This window comes from Plasmodium gonderi (genome assembly GCF_002157705.1).
Source record: "Plasmodium gonderi DNA, contig: Chr14, whole genome shotgun sequence".
Lineage (NCBI taxonomy): Eukaryota > Apicomplexa > Aconoidasida > Haemosporida > Plasmodiidae > Plasmodium > Plasmodium gonderi.
In genome coordinates this window covers 778,570-799,992 of record NW_021628939.1, presented here as the reverse complement: position 1 = coordinate 799,992, position 21,423 = coordinate 778,570, and the positions used below count along the sequence as shown (strand labels likewise).

Below are 21,423 nucleotides of genomic sequence, written 5' to 3'. Positions count from 1 at the left end.
ATACATAAACACATGTATGTATAGTGTGCTTATAACTTCGAATAGCTATATATATATATATATATATATATATTTTTCCGTAATAGTTATATTATGTTCCTACTGCTTGCACAATGCAAAATTGAAATAATGACATATAGCGCAATATTGCATTTATAATGAGTACAATCCCAATTGGCTATTTGAGATATTTCTCCACCTTATATAAAAAAAAAAGAATAAAATAAAATAGCATGTGGGTGTGTGTGTACATATGTTTGAAAGCCCTTTAATAATGCTAATTTTTATTTCTGCAAAATTAGGGATAAGGATATTTTTTTTTTAATTTTATACTATTCTCCTTCTTTTGTACGAAAAAAAATAATTATGTATAATAAATGGGCACAACAACACTTCTTCATTGCCTTTTTTCCTTTTTGAAGGCAAAAAATTAAGCTGCAAAGCGATATCACCCGCAGAAAAGCATAGACCCAGGATATGTAAATTGCTTCAGTGTTTTACCATGCAAATATGCATACATATATATTTATATGGGTTCGTTCTTCTTGATGTTTTTTTCTTTCCAAAAGTTATGCCACATCATGAGTACGTGCTTTAATAGGCCAGGTTTTCTATTTATATAACGGATCATATAGAACTCTAAGAAATTGCCCCTGTGGGTGTGTCCGTTTGAATGTGCAACCGAGCATAAGCATGCTGTGAAGAAATATAAAATAACATGTCTTTTTTTACATTACCACCCTCAATTTGTTCATATGATGAAAATGAAACATTAGAGGATATGTAACAGGAAGAGGTGCAACATAACTGATAATTTCCAAATTGTTCACCTCATACTTAGATTTTTTGGAGAAACGAATTCGAATACAAGCATCAGGGGGCATATTGTTCTATGTAAAGTGTAAGAATATGTGCCACTATTGAAATAGCATTGTTATATATGTATATACATATACAAGTGGAAAGAAGTGGAAATAAAAAAAAAAAAATGAACAGAAAGAAAAAAGAAACTAACTATAAATGTATTAGATCCTATTTGGTGCTAGGTCATTCCCAATATGTGAACAGTAAAAAGACCTAATTTTATCTGCACCTTTTTCATTTACATGTTTACTCGTATTGTTTTTTTTAATATTTGTTTTCAGGGGTTGTTTTTAAAATGCGATATAGTTCGCGTGCAGCCCCAATTTTGTGGGCAAAAAAAAAATGTTCGTTAAAATAATCAAACAACATAAACACTAATAAACAACCCCACTAAAGGATGCATATGGTGATAATGGAAATTATTCCTCATGGAAGTACATTAAAAAGTGCATTTTATGGTAAAAAAAAAAAAAAAAAAAAAAATAGGGGAGATAACTCTGTTCTGAGCTGTATTTACCATTAGCCTTTCTAATAATATTTCGTTTTATAATACAATGATGAAGGTTTAACGATGTCATATGTAAACTTGACCATCATCCCTCTAATCTTTTTTTTATTACTATTTGGAATTGCTCATATTCCCCCCTTTCACCAAAAAAAAAAAAAAAAAAAAAAAAAAAAACAGAATATATTTCTTGTTCTGCGCAAACTCTAGTTGTATATATTTCTCGTACATTTTCTATTCTTCATAATTTCCATTTGTCTACTGGCTGTTTTTTGAAGTTGCATTAGGAGGGATGGATTTTTCGATTTTATTAAAAGGTTTATATCCTGCAAATTTTTAGGAAAGTGAAAAATTGCTATGTGGTTAGGCGAGGCGGGACTAAAAGACGATATGATACGCATGTGAATATTTTTTTGTAGCAATGGTACATACGTATAAGATTTTATTTTCATATTTTGAGAAAACTTTTATATTTATTCACTTACTTGAAGTCTTTTACGCATTATAATATTTTTCGACTTCATAACATTGTACCTGTACGAAATGCTCTCCTTTATAACTTCCTCTGAAGACTGGACAAACTCACACACCAGCAGTTCGATGAACTTATATTCAATGTTCTTGGGGAAAATAAAAAAATGAAAAATAATAAGAAGAAGAACAACAAGAAGAACAACAACAATAATAAGAACAAATGGAACGGTAATAAGAAAAATAAGAAGAACAATAAGGAGAAGAAGAATACGAAGAAGAAAAATATAAAAAATGATAATAACAGTAATAAATAAAATAAACAAATATAACAAAAAGGAATCGACTTAGTAAATGAAATGATGTGTTTTTAAAAAGCAAAAAATTCAGGATAATGGTAAATACTTTCCATGCAACAATTTGATTTTATCTTTTTACCTTTATGAAATCTAATCGAGCCTTTCCATTTTGTTTTACAGTAAATATAGCAAGAAAACTAAGCGATCAAAATAGTGGACATAAAAAAAAAAAAAAAATAACATATACAAAAAGGTTAGAAGGTTTAGGTCGCATAAATTTTACTATAGTATAAGGAAGATATTTTTACTGCTTGGTAAATATTATAAAATTAGGTAAAAAAAAAAAAAAAAAAAAAAACATCCAATACGATGTAATCCATCTCTACCTATGTGGATCCTGTACACAAGAATTGAACATTTTTATTAAAACTTCCATATATTCAGAAAAGTTAATCATAAGTTTTTGGCTTGTCTGCATGGCTTCAAATGTGCGTTCATCTACACTGGAAATGGGGAGTGGGGGAGGAGAAGAAAAAAAAAAAAAAAAAAAAAAAAAAGTAGAAACATGGAGAGGTAAAATATTGACTTAAAATAGACGTATTGAAAAAAAATTAAAAAAAATTCATTTGAATAAAAATGAAAAAAAAAGTTCTCCTAAAGAGGCATCTTTTGTCATTCATTACGTTTGTGTAAAATGAAAAAATAAGTCGGCTTCGCATGTCAACTCTGTTTTGATACACTTTGTATTTAATTCGTCCCCCTGTAAGTAGAGAAATGTTAAAAGGGCCTTCTGAAATATTTTTGCAAGTGCTAGAAGAAATTCGAAAGGGAGTCTCTTACCCTTAGGTATGCCACTTCTCTAGGGCGTAGCAAAAACGGTGGCATATTTTTTCCTAGAAAAGTTAAGAATTAAATAAGACATTAGCTGCCTCATTCAACCATGTACACAAGCAATAAGCACACACACTCTTTCAGATATCCGGTGCCATACCAAAACAAAAATTTTAATTGTTATAACTTCTAATGAACCTATTTCTTGCGGCACGTTGCTCGAGTGCTCCAATTTTATTTCGAATGGGACTTCTTTTCTGTAACATGCATTATAACCATCCGCTGTTAAAGTTGAGAACATATGTACGAATAAGAAGTAGTTGTGTATATGTATGACACAAACGTGCTAATATGTTAATCTCTATATGAGGATAATTTGAAAAAAAAAAATTCTTTGCTGAATTTTTCCTTCTTTTCCGTTTTTAAAGCTACTTAATGAAGGATCTAGTTCCTCCAATGAGGAGAAGTCAAATTGGCACAAAAAATCGCTTGCTTCATTTTTATTCATTTTTAATCATTTTTTTTTTTTTTTTTTTTTTTATTGTTCCTCTAAGTATCTTATTTGTCAGTGTTATATGAAAAAAAAAAAAATGATTAAAAATGAAGCTGGAAGAACATGAAGTTATTCTGATTACAAAAATGAGGAATAAATTTACGTTTTATTTTATAAATGTTTTGTTTTGTTCTGCTTTATTTTGTTTTCCTTTCTTTGCGGTCTTTTTTTTTTTTTTTTTTCTTTTTCTGCACTAAAAGAATGAACGTGTTACAGGAGAAAAAAAGTATTTTCACTCGCAGTGTGTACTTGATGTATTTCAAAAAAAGAGAGAAATAATATTTTAAAAATTACTTTCTTATTAAGTGTTTTTTTTGTCATTTTTTTTTTTTTATAGATTGTGATACTTTTACCACCAAAGGTATTTTAATGCGTGAAGTTGTGCGCATGCTGCACATATATGTTTATTTTTATCAACGCAAATATATATTTTTGCAATTTATAAAGAGTACAAAGAGGATGTGCATGTGCACAGATGAAAATGAATGAAATATTCTCTCAAGTAAGTCATCAGGAAATAGGAAGTGTTTTTTTTAAATTAGCATTAGACATATTTTAAATCATTGTTTTCCTACTTCATTTTGTATGCCGTTCCTTCTTAATGATGTCATTAAAATAAGCTCATTTAATAAGCAAGAAAATGGAGGGGGAGAGAGGAAAAAAAATAAAATAATAAAAAAGTTAACAATCCAGTTGCGTTACAAGAACAATATAAAATAAATTACTAAATAAAAAGGTTTTCGATAGTATATATGGAAATGAGTGTATACACTATTTGTCTTATCTTTGCTTACGACAATGAGAAATGCATGCCTATTTGGGCTATCGTAAGAATAGGATTTATTTAAACCGCGTGGTGGATAAAAGCCCATTATAATTAGTTTTATATATATATATATATATATATACATATGAGCATAATTAAACTGGGTGATACACTATGTATTTTATTTTTCACCATAATTTAGGGACATTAAAGGGTGTGAATTCCAATTAGTTGTATTTACACACATTGATCAACGACCTCATAAAAATGGAACGTGTGCAAAAGTACACACTATGAATGAAAAACAGCCAAGAAATAAAAAAAAAAAATAAAAAAAAAAAAAAATGATAAAATAGCTAGCACGTTTTGTTCTGCAAAAATAGGGACGAACTCAATCTGCGTCAAATTAAACCTTTTTTTTTCCTGAATTTGAAATTTTTTTTTTTTTTTTTTTACATAAATAGTTATTGTTCAGAAGAGAGTAAAATAATGTCTTTTTCCTCATTGTTATGTTCATTTTGAGAACAATTTATTTATCTCATTCGCTGTTAATTGTGTCTGTTTTTGTCTAGTTATATTTGCTCTTTTTTTTTATTTTATATTTTTATTTTCCTGTGAAATGAGAAACTTTTTTACCCTTTTATTCGCACTGATGTATACAGTCTATGCACAACTTCCCTACGAAGTCCTGAATATATACAAGGTTAGTTCTAAACTAGAAATCAGTTTTTTTTTTTTTTTTTTGCACACATGTACAAAAAATATTTTGCCTTATTTTTCTTTAGCCTTTAAATTCCCATTCTGTCAATGCATTTCCTGGGGATAAAAATAATGAAGGTTAGTTTTGCATTTTTCTACTTTTTTTTATTTTTTTTTTTTTTTTTGCATCATTTTTCATTATTTCCCATCTTTTATACATCTTCCGTTTTGTGTTTTACCCTTGTATGTATATTATACTTATTTTTATATATTTTTTGCTACTTGCTACTTTTCTACAATGTAAGAATACGAAGTGAAGGATATCAAGAATGGGGAGGAAAAGGAACATTCTGAAAATTCCTTGAAGGTACATATGAAAAAAAGTAATGTATTTTTTTTTTTTTTTTTTTTTTTCTTTTGGTTGTTATGAATAAAGTAATTTATTTATTTATTCACTTTTTTTTTTTTTTTTTTTTTTTTTTTTTTTTTTTTTTTGTTTTTTTTAATAAAGTAATTTTTTTATTTTTTTACTTTTTTTTTTTTTTTTTTTTTTTTTTTCAGAGGCTAGCTGAGAGATACCACAAAGACATAGAGGAGGGTGACCAGAATATTTTAGAAGAGCTTGATCAGGTAATTTAATTTTAAAAATGAAAACATAAAATAGTTACCAAAATGAGGAATGTAAAATAGAACCAAAGAGGGGAAAATTAAAAGAACAGCGTATGCACCTTATTTAAATTTTATTATTATTATTTTTTTATTTCTAATTTTTTATTACTATTTCATACTAATTTTTTATTACTATTTTATGATTATTATTTCATTATTTTATTACTTATATATATATATATATATAATTTTCTTTTTTGTGCATTATCGCTTACCCCTAACATGTTCTTCTCTTGCATATATGTATACCCTACTTGTTCTTTTTTCCAAAAGCTTAATGACATTATAGGAGACAGAACATTACGTTTTAACATATTTTAAAAATTGAGAAAGTGATAGTTCTGATAATTACACACATCTTGTAATTTATGTACAAGTGTCCATTATATTCAGCTTTTCTTTATTGATACCTTGACAATTGTAGAACAAGCATGCCTTCCTCCATCCCGTCCTTTTTTGTCTGTTTGTTTATGTGTTTGCCTGCTTTTTTTTTTTTTTTTTTTACAAATTAAATTTTTTGTTACCAAAGAGAAAATAAAAAAAAGCATTTACAATGATTAAAAACTTAAAAAAAAAAAAAAAAAGGAAAATGTTTAGAAAATATGTTGTAAGATAACTGAACAAAAATACCAACTAGTGCATATCTAAGCGTGTGGCGTATTTTATGCATAAAATACTGGAGAAAACAAAATGGAAGCAAAAAAAAAAAAAAAAAAAAAATATCATTTGTCATTGGATTTCCAATGTGACCTTTTTAAGCATAAATCTACTAATGCATATTGTGTACAAACAATTCTATAAAAAATAGATCTCTAACGGAATTTTTTAGTGGTATAATCTTCTTTCACGCATTTCAATAGCATCATCATTTTTATCCGGAAAAACATTTGTATTTACAAGCCATTCTAAACCCTCTTTTAACCCCTGACCTGATAAGGTACTACAAGAAAAGAATTTACATCTATAGAGCAATTCTTTTGGTAGAGCGAAGTAATTTATAATTTCTTCTGACTTTAGGCATCCATTAGAATCTTGTTTGTTCATAAATATTAAAAATTTACATTTTCTATATATAAATCGAAAGTCATATATTATTCTTATGAATTCTTCTCTTGCTTCGCTTAAGGCACTTTTGTGCGCACTGTCAACTATATAAATAACATCATTTGAAATGTCTGCATATTCTTTTATTAATCTATATGGGCAATCTGTTCCTATTTCAAAAAAAGTTATTTCGTAATTCCTTTCATCCGAGTTGTTTTTGTCTGTTTTTATTTTTAAATAAAAACTTTCTTCGTTGATGAAAAGTGTTCTTACCTGTTCATAAGATATAAAATAAGGATAACAGTTATGAGTAAAAATATATTTCCAGGTGGGAAATATTTGCAATCTTTTATCAAGAGCACATCTACACGACTTTGTTGCATGTGTTTGATTATTCAAGTGTACACGTTATGTCATGTAATTAATTTTTTTTTTTTTTTTTTTTTTTGTTAGTTTGTGAAAATAATGCAACATGCATTTCGAAATTTTTTTTTCTTTTTTTTCTCCGTCTCCTTCTACTTCTTCTTCTCTCCCTTCTCTATACTCTTTGCAAAAAATTGGGAAGCGGAGGGCACAGATAGAAAAAAGGCAAATAATGAGGGCAATCGTATAATGTGAAAAGGGTGTTTACACAGATTTTTTCTTGAAATATGAAATGTGTCTCTTTTCCCTAAACTTGCACTAACCGTTGTTATGAGATACCCCAGCTTGAAGAAATATAATATGGACGTTTTCCCCGATGATGGCAACCCAAAAATGATGAAGTTTTTTTTTGTTGGATATTTTAAACTAAAAAGTCGGTATAACATGAAGAAAACAAGCATAAAACAATTTTTTAAAACTCTAAAAAAATTCATTTCCTTTAATTTATGCAAAAAGGTATATCTTTTCATACATATTACTTTGATTCTTCTCTGCAACTAAGCATTTTCTGTTGAAAAATGTTGAAAGTAGGTGCACGCTTGTGTGTGCATATGGGTGTGTCTAATCAGGCGTAAGTGTAAATGGGCGTAGGATCAAATTATCATAACGTCAAATTGTCTTATGCATAATTAGTTGAGTCTGTGCTCAGTCTAAGGCATTTTTCCGTAGGTACATGTATGGGTACATATTTTGACAAATGTGCATACATGTCCGTATTCCTATTCGTTCCATGAATTAATACAAAGTTTTAAGTGTAAATTTTTAAACGCAAGGTTCTAATTTCAAAATTTTGTATTCCAAACTCCAAATGTTAAAATGAAAAAATTTATAAATTACCAAAGATAGAAGAATAAGCTTTAAAGTGACAAGTTCTGTACGTGTAAAAACTTGCACATGGTGTATCAATTTATGTACAAGTAAATATAAGGGGAAAAAAAAAAAATAAAAATAAAAAAAACACCAAATATTAAAAAATAATTGACGAAAAATGCAAAGTTGATCAACATTTAATTCAATGGAGCCAAGTAAATTTACCATTATCATTCAAATTATCCCAGTTAATATGAGCTAATGAAAATAAGCACGTGCATTAATTTGAAAGCTAAGAGGTGTATTTTTCTATGTGTCATTGTGCGGTGATATTTTTCCACCAATCAATCCGATTAACATTTGACTAAATATTTGCTAACGATAACTTAGCCTATCGTTTGGGACCTTTTCGAAATGTTCTCGAAAAATGGAGAGAAAAAAAAACTACCTACATTAAAACCTGTCATTTCTCCTATTTGTAACATAAATGCGTCAGAGTGAAAAGGAAAAAAAAAAAAAAAAAAAAAAAAAATCATTTGTGTGTGTGCACGAAAATGTAATACAGTCAACATTATTAGAATAATTCAAAAAATGAATGCAGCGTTGAATGGAATATGAAAGTAATATATACTATATGTTTAACTTTCGTATTCATTCAGCACACATCCCAAATGATATTAAAATGGAAAAGAAGGAGGGGGGAATTTTCCGTGTGTTCTTAAGGTGGGTATATATTCGTACTTCTGCAATTTTTCGCTTGAACAGCTTTTCACAGAAATAATTTTCTTCTTCGTCACACATAGTTAAACAACTTTTTAAATGGTTTTGTTTTGTTAATTATTTTTAAAATAAAAATCACAACAAAAAATAGTGGAAGCGGGGTTATATAAGTTGAAAAAAAAAAAAAAAAAAAAAGAGAAAATGAAGGGAACTTCTCTAAAGAATTATAAACTTCCTAAAGAAGTTCTTGTATTACGCTAAAAAAAAAAAAAAAAAAAAAAAAATAAAAAAAAAAAAATTTAAATGAAAAAAAAAAAAAAAAAAAAAAAAAATTAAAAAAAAAAAAAAAAAAAAAAAAAAAAAAAAAAATAAAAAAAAAAAAAAAAAAAAAAAAAAAAAAAAAAAAAAAAAAAAAAAAAAAAAAAAAAAAAAAAAAAAAAAAAAAGTGAAAATGAAGGGAACTTCTCTAAAGTATTATAAACTTCCTAAAGAAGTTCTTGTATTACGCTAAAAAAAAAAAAAAAAGAAAAAAATTAAGATAAAATAAATTTAACTGAAAAAAAAAAAAAAAAAAAAAAACAATTTGGAAAAATAAAAAAAAAAAAAAAAAATTAAAAATTTAAAAAAAAAAAAAAAAAAAAAAAAAAAAATAAAAAAAAAAAAAAAAAAAAAAAAAAAAAAAAAAAAAAAAAAAAAAAAAAAAAGGAAAAAGAAGGGAACTTCTCTTAAAGAATTAAAAAATTCCTAAAAAAATTTTTGTATTAAGCAAAAAAAAAAAAAAAAAAAAAAAAATTAAAAAAAAAAAAATTTAACTGAAAAAAAAAAAAAAAAAAATAAAACCATTTGGTAAAATGCTAAAAAAAAAAAAAAGTTTCACAATTTGACAAGAAAAAAGTACACTAAAAAGCTGATTAAGAAAAAAAAAAAAAAAAAAAAATGAGATAAAAAGGAGTAAATAAATATGAGTGTTGTAAAACGTAGAGATATATAATTTACAAAAATGCGCCAAGCACAAATTCGTTCGATAATCCGGATGGATAGGTGGTGTACAATAATCACACAAAACAAACAAAACATACATATGGTGGCATAAATTTCTACGCATATAAAAAAAATTGCTTATGTTGGTAGTCTATTTTTTTTGCAAAATTATGCATTCGTGTAAAAGAATTTTCATTTGGTATTCCTGAGTGGATTCTAATGCATCTGCATATGAGTCCCTAAAATAATTTGTCTAATGCGAATGGTAAAACTAGTAGCTAGAAGATGCCTCTGACGAATCCATATCACTTGAATTGGACGTAAATCCATATATCTGATTGTAAATAGGAACCTTACTGGATTTATCTAATCTATTTTTAATTAAGTTATCATAATTAATCTTGGTACCATAAAAGTCGTTAAGCACACACCTGAAGTATCCAAATTTGTAGAAATTTGGTTCAGATAGAGATCTTCGAAGATACTTATAATTCTGGTTCGTATCTGCTAGTGGTACTATGAGGTTCTTTTCCCTAAATTGGTTACAAGGGAAATTGTTATTTATCATGTTGTGATTGTTGAATATGCTCTGCATCTTTTGTCTTTTTTGTCTTTTTTGTCTTTTTTGTGTGTTCCTTTGATTTGCAACAGAGTGAACAAATCGGTTGCTTTCATACTCTATGTTAAAAAGGTTAAATTCGTCTGATATATGATAAGTAGGATCATGCCTTTGTGAATGATCAGTCATAGGTGTAATGCAATGTTTACTATGGGTAGTGTAATTAAAAAATATGTATTTTTTATATGTTTTAATTATATCTTTTTTCATTCTGGATGTAAAGTTAATTTTTTTAAAAAAATTTTTTTTAATATATTTTTTTTTGTTGTTTTTTGTTTTTCCTTTTCTTATGTTTAGTAGTATATCTGTACAAGAGCTGCATCTTTTATACATCGTTTCTGTTTCTTTTTTTTGTGTCTTTTTCATATCATGTTCCTTTGAGCTTCTATTATAAATTATACCTGAATCGGAGTTGTAGCTGAAGCTGTTTTCCATGCACAGTGCGCTATGATTTGGCATCAGTTCGCCCCTTCCTGTTTCTGCAAAAATGTTATTAATTCTATGTTCTTTTCTTCTGTTGATTCGGCTTACTCTGTCCATTCTGTTGACTCCATGCACCCCTTGCAAGCGCTGAAACTTTTCTTGAATTTGAACTGTGTCCTTGTTGTCATCGGAGAAGTAATCATTATTCACACTTTGGAAATTCAATTTGTTTTTATCCTTGGTAAAAGGGAAAAAATAGTGTTCCTCCTTCTTTCTTTTTCTTTCCCCTATTTCTGTATTAATCGAATGATTAATGAACAATTTCAAGTTTATGTTTCTGCTAAGCAGGTCTAATTTTTTTTCATTGAGTGAAGAATGATTTTGTATATTTCCACAACTTGTTCTGCTTCTCTGATTCTCCCAGTGTTTCTTCATATTATACATCAAACTCCTTTGTTGGTGTTTTTCAACATATGCGCATTGTGTTGTCTCGTCCTGTTTTACCTTTTCTTTTCCGTCTGCCACTTCCACCTTTCCTCCATGTTTTTTTCCATCCCGTTTCTCCTCCTTTTCCGGAACCTGGACATGGACAACCGAATTGAACAATTCATTCACACCAAACTGATTTATAAAATCACATCTGTTACTCGCTCGATCCTTGTGTTCGTTCTCATTCTGTGCAACTGTATTTTGATATGCTTCATCTGCAGAGGTATACTCATGTTTGTAACTTAATATTTTCCCAGCTGCATTATTGGAGTTTATAAACATATTTTCCTTTTTTTTTTCCTCATCATTATTAAAATGTGCATTTCCTTTACTTTTACGTTCGTTAATATTTACCTGATTTGTCTTTTCATATGGCTGATTCTCATGGGTAATGAATGTACTCCTGGTTTGTTCATCTACACTAATTCTAGATGCAACTTTCAATGTCTTTACTATAACATCGTGGATAATTTGTTCATGTGAATTGTTTTTATACTTCATCCCTGAGTTGCTTTTTTTAAATAATTTTCCCTTTCGTGATATGCTAGACTTGTCTTCATTATTTTGAAATAACAAAACATTCATCTTTGCATTTTTAGAATCAGATGCATATTTTTCCTCTAATTTGTTCATATATTTTTGGTAATGTTTGTTTTGGATAATTTTTCCCTTTTTGTTTATTGCATCTGTTGTTTCTTCTTTGACTAGATCGATGAAATTTTTATTTCCATTTTTATTTTTCAAAAATAATTTTTTTTGTTTGCTAGCTATATTTGAATCATTTGTGTCAGGTTTGTAATATCCCAAATTTTTCTTATGTGTCATAGTAGTAACCTGATCAGTGAAAATAGGTTCATTTTTGTGCCCTTCGATTTTTATTCTTTCTGTGAAATTATCTATTTTTACATTCTCAGTTGTTTCATTCCAATTTCTTTTACTGCTTCGTTTCTTCATCTTCTCTGGATATTCGGCTTCACATGTGTGATATGTATATTTTATTTTCCCATCTGAATCTGTAACATCAACAGAATTTTTCTTCCTCATAGAACTACCTCTAAATGGGTTATACGTATAATCATCCATTCGATGTGATTCCAATTCCAGTTGATGTGCTCTTAACTTCTTTATATTATCCAACTTGTGAAAATTTCCTTTTTCGTTAAGCATTCGGATATTCATATTTTCTAAGAGTTCAACATTGTCAAGAAGTTTACCAGAAGCTGGATTATCATCCTTGTTATCGACATTAGAAAATGGTACAGGAGTGATTATCAGATTGGAGTTCTGTCTAACTTGTCTAATGGTGTTTGAATTGTTCTGTTCGAGAAAATTTAACATAGGGTATGGGAAAATATTTGTTGAGAGAGGCTCATCTAGAAAATCATTAAAATTTTTCTGATCGTCATCTAATATGACTACCGGATTGCTATATGGAGAGAAAATCAAATCATTTGTGATTGGACAATCTGAGTTGCTCATATATTGCATTTGATTCAATTTTTTTTTTTTTTTTTTTTTTTTTCTAGTAAATTTGTTAATGTAGTAAAATGTTAACCCATCGTCACTTGTCCCTTTTTGTGACTCTCCGATAGACAAGGTGGTTGCTAATTCTGCAGAAAATGCACCTATCATGTTTCCTGAATATAATTTATTTCTTTTTCGTCTTACATTTGTATTTTTTAAAAAATCAAAATTTACGTATACAATTTTTTTTTTTTTTTTTTTTTTTTTTCTTTCATTTTCTTCAAAAATGGCAGAATTTGATTTTTTGAAAATTGGACGATTTGAATTTCGTGTAAGTTTATAATTTTCTGAATAAAAACAAGTATTAATTTCATGGGGTAGAAACTGCATACTGTGAATTGTATTGTTTAAAATCTGCATAGAATGAATTAAATTTTTAAGTCCAAATATATATTCATCATCCACAGATGGATTATCTTGTAAATAAATTGTATTTGCAAAATCGATCATTCGTATATCTAACGAATTTGATCTTGCTTTTTTATCACTCAATCCACCATCAAATACCCATAAAAGAGAAGAAGACCAAAATCTGTAATGCCGTAATTCAACTATACAATTAAAAAATCGATGTAATTTTTCAAGAAGTAATGGAATCAATTCATCATACAATAAACTTCCATTCCAGAACCAATTTCGAATAGCCCATGGAATATTTTCTTTTGTTAAATTTCTACCCCAATATTTATCTTTATAAAATAATTTATCATTTATTTTGTTATAATGTTGACAACCACATAATCGAAATCCTAATGAATGGCTAGTTGTTCTAAAACTTTTTTCTACTTGTCTTTTCCTTTTTTCTAATGATGCTCCTATCTTTCTTTGTCTTTTTCCCATTTTTATGTCTAATACACATGGTCTTTTAAATCCATATACCAAATCTTCTAAGACTATATGCGGTATATACTTCTTTCTTTTCTTAATTTTTATCAGTTCCTTATTTTGCTTTTTTTTCTCATTTTTTGTTTTCTCATACGTTCGGTAAATATCCCAGTTCGCTTCTTCCACAGGGGCTTTTCCTTCATCAAATGTTTTATTTACCTCCTGTGATTTTTTTTTATCTCCATATTCTCTCGCTCCTGTGGACTCGTCCGTCTTCTGCCATTCCGGATTCTTTTGTGCACTTTCGTGTCCATCAAAACTTAAATATTTTCCACCATTATGGCTACTTTCTTCCTCTCCCGTTACTTCTGCTTCTACATCTGCTTCCCCCGCTTTTTCATTTTTTTTTTTTTTTTTGTTAAATAAATTATCTTCCACTTCGGACGATGAGGAATATTCAACGACGATTTCTGTTACCCCGTAAAATTTAGGAATAAATTTTTTTAAAATATGTAACGGCCCTGATTCTGCAGAAGAGGCGCCAAATTTTGTTAACTTTTCATAAAAAATATATTCATTTTCGATTAATGGTTTGTATACTTTTGATGAATCCTTTGGTTTTATCAATTTGCAATGTCCTCCAACTTGGTGTCTGTATTCTTCTACGTTCATTTTGGATTTGTGCGTAAAGATGGGGGCACGTGAGACAAAGAAAAGACGAAGCAGAGACTATTTTGGAAATTTTACACTTACACACAAGGTGTTCGATTAAGCAATATACCGAATACCTGACCATCCATGAGGCAATTCAGAATTTACATGTACAAATTGTGGAGACGTCCGAATGTTCCTCGAAATGGAAGTTGTAACGAGTGTTGCACGAAAAGGCAAACCTCATTTATTTATTATTTTTTTTATTAATAAAGAAGGTTTGCTTCTTTTTTTTTTTTTTTTTTCACATTTTATAGTCTCTCTGCATGTGTACAATTTATAAACTTCGTATTTTTTTCGTGCACATAATTTATTCCACCTGCTTATTCCCCTTAGCCCTGATTGATACGTGCAATTCTTAGCACGTTTACATATATATATATATTATTATTACATATATATATATATGTATGTGCACTATTTTTTTTTTTTTTTTTTATTTCCTTCCTCTTTTTCTGTGAGTTGCATGATTTTTCTAGACCATATGATATTCTCAACGGGATTTCATTTATTTAAGTGTGGCGAATACACTGATGCATATTTATATATTTGTGCGCGCTCATATTCGTACGTACCTTTTACATGCACATGTATTATGTGCCATACATGCTTATTGGAAATGAAGGGAAAAATCGTACATGCGTGTGAAGGGAGTCCAACATGAATTGAAGTTATAGAGGTTTCCACCACTCACATGGTTTCTCATTATAACATTCTTTCTAAAGAGTGTACATAGGATCTACATAATCTGGTGTATACTTACACATATATAGTCATGTAAGAAAATAATCAGGTGGGAATATGCATTTGTAAATATGCTTACGTAAACACAAAATATGTGATCAAGTTTATGGGCGTGATTATTGGAATTTTTCTAATGTTTTCTCTCCGAAAAATATACTTACACACAATGAACAAAAATATTCTCCACAAAAAGTTCTCCTATACGTTTTTTTTTCTCTTCAAATGTTAATCTATATATTATATAAGAATAAAAATAATTATCTATGATTGAAAAAGTGTAACAGTATCATATAAAAGTGCGTGCGCAAAAAAAAAAAAAATAAAAAATAAATAAGGGTTGGCACACAAGCTATAAGAATGAGAAAAGATTAAAAGGCCAAAATGTTCTGACTGTTCATAATTTTTATTAACATTCAGTTGGGAAAAAAAAAAAAAAAAAAAAACTTGAAAAGAAGTAACTTGGAAATAAAAAGCTTGAAAAAAAAAAAACGTGAAAAAACAAGAAATTTAAAAAAAAAAAAAATGCAACACAATATGGCAAAGAAAAAACGATTAAACACAATAACAGTTGAATGTATTACCCATTTGAAAATAAGGAAATTTTTTTTTTTATTCTTCATTTGCGACTTTTTCTTTCATACATGTTTCACAAAATGATTTCGTTTTTAATTCACAAAGGTGTTTTTTTCTTTTTTTTTTTTTTATTTATTTATTTTCCCCTCTATTATGTGATAAGTTTATATGGAACGATGATATACACATTTGCATATATGTATAATGTGAAATTCTATTTCTGTACTTATTGAACAAAAGATGGAAAAAAAAAAAAAAAAAAAAAAAAGTACAATATAATACCTGTTGTGGTTTTTTACATTGCTACAATATTGAAAGTTGAAAGATTGCATGCCACGAACACATAAATGCTGTGCTACAACTAATACTACCTTTATATGCACACATTGTGTTCACATGCAGTAGTATGTATAGTACCTATGTTATTGCTACAAAACTTGTCGATCCCAAAAAAACAAGAACTTTTCACAATTCAGTGACATTATGACCCTACATACCTTTGTGCCATGTTGCATTTATGTATCTCTTCCTATTTTTCCTACACAAAAAGCCACGTGATATTCACTAAAGCTTAGAACTCCCATCAAGCGAAGAAGAAAAGGAGAGAAAAAAAAAAAAAAAAAAAAAAATTGTTCTATTTCAAATTGCTTTATTTCATATGACCTCTTTACACATTTTTTTTTCCTTCTTCTCTTTCATATATATGATCTATGCACACTACTGGACTGTGCTTCCAAGGACAATTATACGTAGTTGTCAAAACTTATGTTTAGTTCCAATTTTTGTTATATTTTCCTTGTGGAAAATAGAAAAAATAAAATTGCGAAAATGAAATAAAAGCACATACACGTACATGTACAAGCCGTTTGCAAATAGCAAATATATTACAAGATAAAAAAAAAAAAATTCTAAATATGCCCCTTTTTCATATGTATGAAAACATAAAAAAATAATACCTCTATAAATCACACCTTTTTTTTTTTTTTTTTTTTTTAAATTTTCCACTTTATATTTGTTTTCTGGTCTTAACATAAAGTGCTATCGCTGGAGTTGTAAACATAGTACAGGAACTAATTAATACTATCTATCATATTGATATATTTTTATCTTATGTTCTTTATTTCGAGATACGAAGAAAAAACTACATTATGTTACAAAATTTGGAACATGATTAGTATCTCACACTCATAAATGAGTAAATAATAAATTCCTCCGCTTGACCCATTGTCATTTACCGTATTGTTCATAAAACTTATTATGCAGATGTATAAACCATATTTGTTATAATTTTATTGCCAGAAAATGAGTTAATTGTTTGAGAGGAAGTCCTGTGAGTGATAGTTCTGTGAGATGTAATTCTCATGTGACACGTTCTAAACGTTTTTTGATGCTTATTGTCATCTGGGTGAAATCATTGAACGTCATAGTTTTTCCTCATGTGCATCCAAAATGAGGACATGTGAAAACATACAAATAAATTAATTGCAATAAAATGTCAAGTTGGAAAAAAAAAAAAAAAAACACGAAACGAAGAGAAGAGAAGGATGCATACCAGATGAAAATAATTTTATTACCCTTTTCTCGGTTTTCATTTTTTCTTTTTTTGTCCTATACACATTTATATCCATTTGGAATGAAAAATTTGAAGGAGTGAACACAATTCTTCAGACCAATTTGACACTCCAAGAATTAAACACATTTCTTTAGACCCCATTCTGTTGTACTCTATGTGTTCATCGAAACTTGTCAATTACATTCTTTTTTGTCTAAGAAATTGTAAAATTAAAGAAAACAAAGTTATTCTCTATTGTAATAGAGTTCTCATTCACGTTCATAAAGCAGCATGAGTTTCAGCTTAAACGTGTGCATGTTCATATGGAAGATATGTTAATAAAAATAAAATTTAACCAAAATCAATGAGTGAAAAAAATTACAAAGAGAGGGAACATAAATATAGATTTTTTTTTTAGTGTATTGCTAACAAAATTGGGATGGCCAAAAAAAAAAAAAAAAAAAAAAAAAAAAAAACAGGGATAGAAAATATTTTAAACTTTTTATGTACCTACATATAAAGTTATGACTCGGATCATGTCTGTTGTAGTGTTTACTTTCTTAACTTCTCTTCCCCATTTTGTCATTTATCTTTTTTTTTTTTTTTTTTTTTTTTTATCTTTTTACTAACCTTAAAATTTGGAGATAGAGTGTAGAGCGAAGTCTGAATTGAAATTTTCACAATGTAATCATATTGAAATCATTTGACCAATCAATTTGTTGTCTTTTCCAAAATTTTTCTTTTTTTCTTTCTTTCTTTCGTTCTTTTTTTTTTTTTTGCTTTTTTACCATTTTTCATGCTTTGTGATAATTCCCCGCATGACAAAATTGGCTCCTTTGTATACGATGTATTCCTGCCTTCTGCATAAGTTGGAATCCATTTCGGTTTAGTTTTCATATATATATATATATATATACATACAGGAAAATTAAAAGAGTGAAAATTTTATGCAGACATATATGCACACTCCAAAGCGCACATAGAAAATTCTTTAAATTCGTTGAGGTAGAAAAAATGAATAAAATAAAAAATTTCAGGAAGAATGATCCAAAATACAAGTTAGTCAAACTTATTGGAAAGGGAACGTTTGGAAAAGTCTACTATGCCATTGACCTCTGCACACAGGAAATTGTCGCGATTAAGCGATCTCCCAAGTGGTACGAGCGAAATGGAAGAACCTCCACATGGGGGGTGGGGAATAATATATAACAACCATGCATATATATTATGAGTCATTTTCTCGATGAAAATGAATTCCCTTAATTACGTAGTATGGCAGACTGTGCTCAGGATATAAGTCTATGCGCACACACAAACATAAATATATATATATGTATATGTATATATATTGGGCAAAAATGGACAAACTGCACACACCAACATATCCCCTTTTTGCACCTTTTATAATAAGGAGGAATAAAGTCTCGAGGGAAGTTGACTTGCTCAAAAAAATGAAGCACAGCGAAAACATAATAAAAATAAAGTCCATATTTTACACCACCACGGAAAAGGGATTTCGAATCCAGAACATTGTATTTAAGTATATGACTTACAGTTTGGGGAAGTTCATTAGATTTAAGAAGCAGGAAAGGAGGGAGAATAAGTAAGTAAAAAAAAAAAAAAAAAAAAAAAAAATGAAGCACTGTTGCTGCTACTACTGTTGTCGCTACTTCTGCCTGTACTACCACTAATAACGTTAAATAACTGGTATTCCTCTCAAGTTGCCTGTACTCCAATGAAGAGCACACGAATTTTCTATTTTCATGAGGAATTGTGTGTTTTCAAAAAGGGAATGACGGCATCTTACACATTAGCCTTCTTTCTCCCCATCTCAGGTATAACAGAATTGCACCATCTGACTTGAAAAGCATCATATAGTAATAAAAAAAAACGAATGAACCTTCGATGGAGATACAATCACGTGTTGTGCTTATGTCACTTCCTATATGTGTTTTCATATGTAGGATATCACAATGAATTAATCACGGGCCTATACAAATGCACAAATAATCCCAAAACAATTTAATCCACCTGTTTTTCCTCTTCCTTCCCTTTGACATTCACTTTTGATATACAACACAACTTTTTAGTCAGATTTGCCAAGGAATCAAGCACTTACATGAGCACAATTTCGCACACAGAGATTTAAAGCCAGACAACATATTAGTAATAATAAAAAATTGATATAATACTCCATTTAGTAATGGGTACTGACGTGTAATCAAGAAAACAAACAATTAACAACAAGTATATACAGAATGCTTTTCATTTTTTTTTTTTTTTTTTTTTTTTTTTTTTTTTCACTTTAAAGGTCGATATTAGCTCTTCCCCAATTAAAGTTGAAATATGTGATTTGGGTAAAAAAAGAACAATAAGACATTTGCATTTTTTCCTTTTTATCATATTTTATAAATTCGCTTTTTTTTTTTTTTTTTTTTTTTTTTTACTATTCTGAAGGATCTGCAAAAAAAGTGGAAGAAAATATCATCTCTATTCCTTACATATGCTCTAGATGGTATCGAGCGCCTGAATTGCTGTGCGGTTCCATGTATTACACGGTTCGTTTACATTCTTTTTTTTTTGAAGTTTTTATTTCAGGATATGCATGCTAAAATAAGAATATTATGTATGGGAATACATATTTGTGTTTCATGGATGATCTGTGTTTTTGCTCGGTTCTTTTTTTTTTGGATCAATTATAATTCCATCAATCCAATTTTACTCCCTTTAAGTAATCTCTATTTTTAGACATTTTTCACCACTGCACTTTTTCACGAATTTATAGACAGACGTGGACCTATGGTGTTAGTCTCTTTTTTCTTCATTATGTTTTTTCCTAAGAAATGGAAGCCTTTTAAGAATTTTCTTTGCATCCTTTGTTTTCCCTTTATTGTATTATTTTTTTTTTTTACTACAGCTTTAGGATGTATTATTTTTGAGCTGATAAACCTGTGCCCACTATTTCCGGGAAAGTTCAAAAAGGACGAGTTGTAGCAAATTTTCGAAATTGAACATGTGGATTCTTTTTCTTTTTTTTTTTTTTTTTTTTTTAATGACAAAATATATTTGTAATTATCATTTATGAAATCAGTAATATTACTCTTTCTTACTTTTTTTTTCGAAAGGTTTTCAGAAGAGTGTTCACAGATAATAAATTTAATTGAAGTGTTAGGGTCACCTCGAATGTATAACTGATGCAAGAAAAAAATAAAATAAAATAAAATAAACATTTTCTCCTTACATAGGACCAAAATTTTTTTCAAAGTGAAATAATCGCTTAAATTAAATTATTTTATATTTTATACAAATTATTCATTTCCCCGTTTTTTTCCCCTTCTTTTAAGGAGTTTCTACGAAACTATAAAGGATCGAACTAGTAACAAGAACGTAATATATTTGTTTTATCATTGTGGGCTTTCCTCAGATAAAATTTTCCTCTTTATTTAGCATACTAAACCACGTCATTACGTCATTACGTCATTACGTCATCACGTCATTACGTCATCACGTTATTACGTCATCACGTTATTACGTCATCACGTTATTACGTCATTACGCCATCACGTCATTACGTCATCACGTCACCATTTGGATACTTCTACCCATCCCGATTTTTTTCAGAATAGACTTATTAAGGAATTGTGTGGATTAAAAATTCGGTCTTTGTCATGGAGTACCATTCTGGGGGATGTATTGGAGGAAAGGTGAAAAATAAACAAAAAAGGATTTCACCCAAGGTTTAGGGGTTTTACAAAAAGTGATTTTTTTTTTTTTTCTTTTTTTTATGTAACTCATGATGTGGCAGAAGTTTGAAAAGTATGAAGGTGCACTTATGCAAGTTGGCAAATGTATAAATTTTGAAACATAAAAAAATAAAATAAAGTGAAAAAAAAAAAAATAGAAAAAATGATATGCTTTTCTTTTTTGCAGTGAACAGGAGCTAATTGAAATTGTGGATGGTCTTTTGAAATGGTTAGCTACATTCGAACAATGTGGAGTGCGTAGATATTATTACACTGAACTTATAGAGGTGTATAACAACGTGAGGGCATTTCATTATTATACTTTTTTTTTTTTTTTTTTCACAATGTCTTTTTAAAGAAATTACACTGTTTTATTTTGTTCTATTTGTTCTATTTATTCTATTTGTTCTATTTGTTCTATCTGATCTATCTGATCTATCTGTTCTATTTTTTTTTTTATTTTAAGGAATCCAAATGAACGATTAAAAATTGGAGCAGTTTTGAGTAACCCTTACTTTGATACATTAAGGGTATAGGCAATTCGGTTGCATAAAAAAAGGGGAATGAATGGAGGAGAATAAAAAA

General features: G+C 28.5%; 5 protein-coding genes across 5 annotated transcripts; 2 read left to right on the top strand and 3 right to left on the bottom strand.

Annotated features, from left to right (window-relative positions):
- Positions 1-1,575: 1,575 nt before the first annotated feature.
- On the bottom strand, positions 1,576-3,478 carry PGO_141650 (hypothetical protein, conserved; the record flags this gene model as incomplete). The annotated part of the gene is made up of 7 exons (XM_028690159.1): positions 1,576-1,695; positions 1,855-1,989; positions 2,279-2,336; positions 2,526-2,642; positions 2,823-2,899; positions 3,131-3,252; positions 3,403-3,478. The coding sequence occupies 7 exons, from the start codon at positions 3,476-3,478 to the stop codon at positions 1,576-1,578; spliced, it is 705 nt and encodes a 234-aa protein (XP_028545960.1).
- Positions 3,479-4,908: 1,430 nt separating this feature from the next.
- On the top strand, positions 4,909-5,978 carry PGO_141640 (conserved Plasmodium protein, unknown function; the record flags this gene model as incomplete). Its single annotated transcript, XM_028690158.1, has 5 exons — positions 4,909-4,992; positions 5,075-5,126; positions 5,294-5,355; positions 5,550-5,618; positions 5,931-5,978. 5 exons carry the CDS (start codon positions 4,909-4,911, stop codon positions 5,976-5,978), a joined length of 315 nt encoding a protein of 104 aa, XP_028545959.1.
- A 504-nt stretch (positions 5,979-6,482) lies between these two features.
- PGO_141630 (ADP-ribosylation factor) lies at positions 6,483-7,594 on the bottom strand (the record flags this gene model as incomplete). Its single annotated transcript, XM_028690157.1, has 2 exons — positions 6,483-6,974; positions 7,388-7,594. 2 exons carry the CDS (start codon positions 7,592-7,594, stop codon positions 6,483-6,485), a joined length of 699 nt encoding a protein of 232 aa, XP_028545958.1.
- A 2,312-nt stretch (positions 7,595-9,906) lies between these two features.
- PGO_141620 (inositol polyphosphate kinase) lies at positions 9,907-14,187 on the bottom strand (the record flags this gene model as incomplete). The annotated part of the gene is made up of 1 exon (XM_028690156.1): positions 9,907-14,187. The coding sequence occupies one exon, from the start codon at positions 14,185-14,187 to the stop codon at positions 9,907-9,909; it is 4,281 nt and encodes a 1,426-aa protein (XP_028545957.1).
- Positions 14,188-18,109: 3,922 nt separating this feature from the next.
- Positions 18,110-21,374, top strand: PGO_141610 (protein kinase; the record flags this gene model as incomplete). Its single annotated transcript, XM_028690155.1, has 13 exons — positions 18,110-18,252; positions 18,507-18,698; positions 18,931-18,972; positions 19,186-19,261; positions 19,407-19,452; positions 19,553-19,653; positions 19,881-19,899; positions 20,013-20,082; positions 20,221-20,280; positions 20,440-20,482; positions 20,717-20,799; positions 21,026-21,067; positions 21,305-21,374. 13 exons carry the CDS (start codon positions 18,110-18,112, stop codon positions 21,372-21,374), a joined length of 987 nt encoding a protein of 328 aa, XP_028545956.1.
- Between the last annotated feature and the right edge of the window lie 49 nt (positions 21,375-21,423).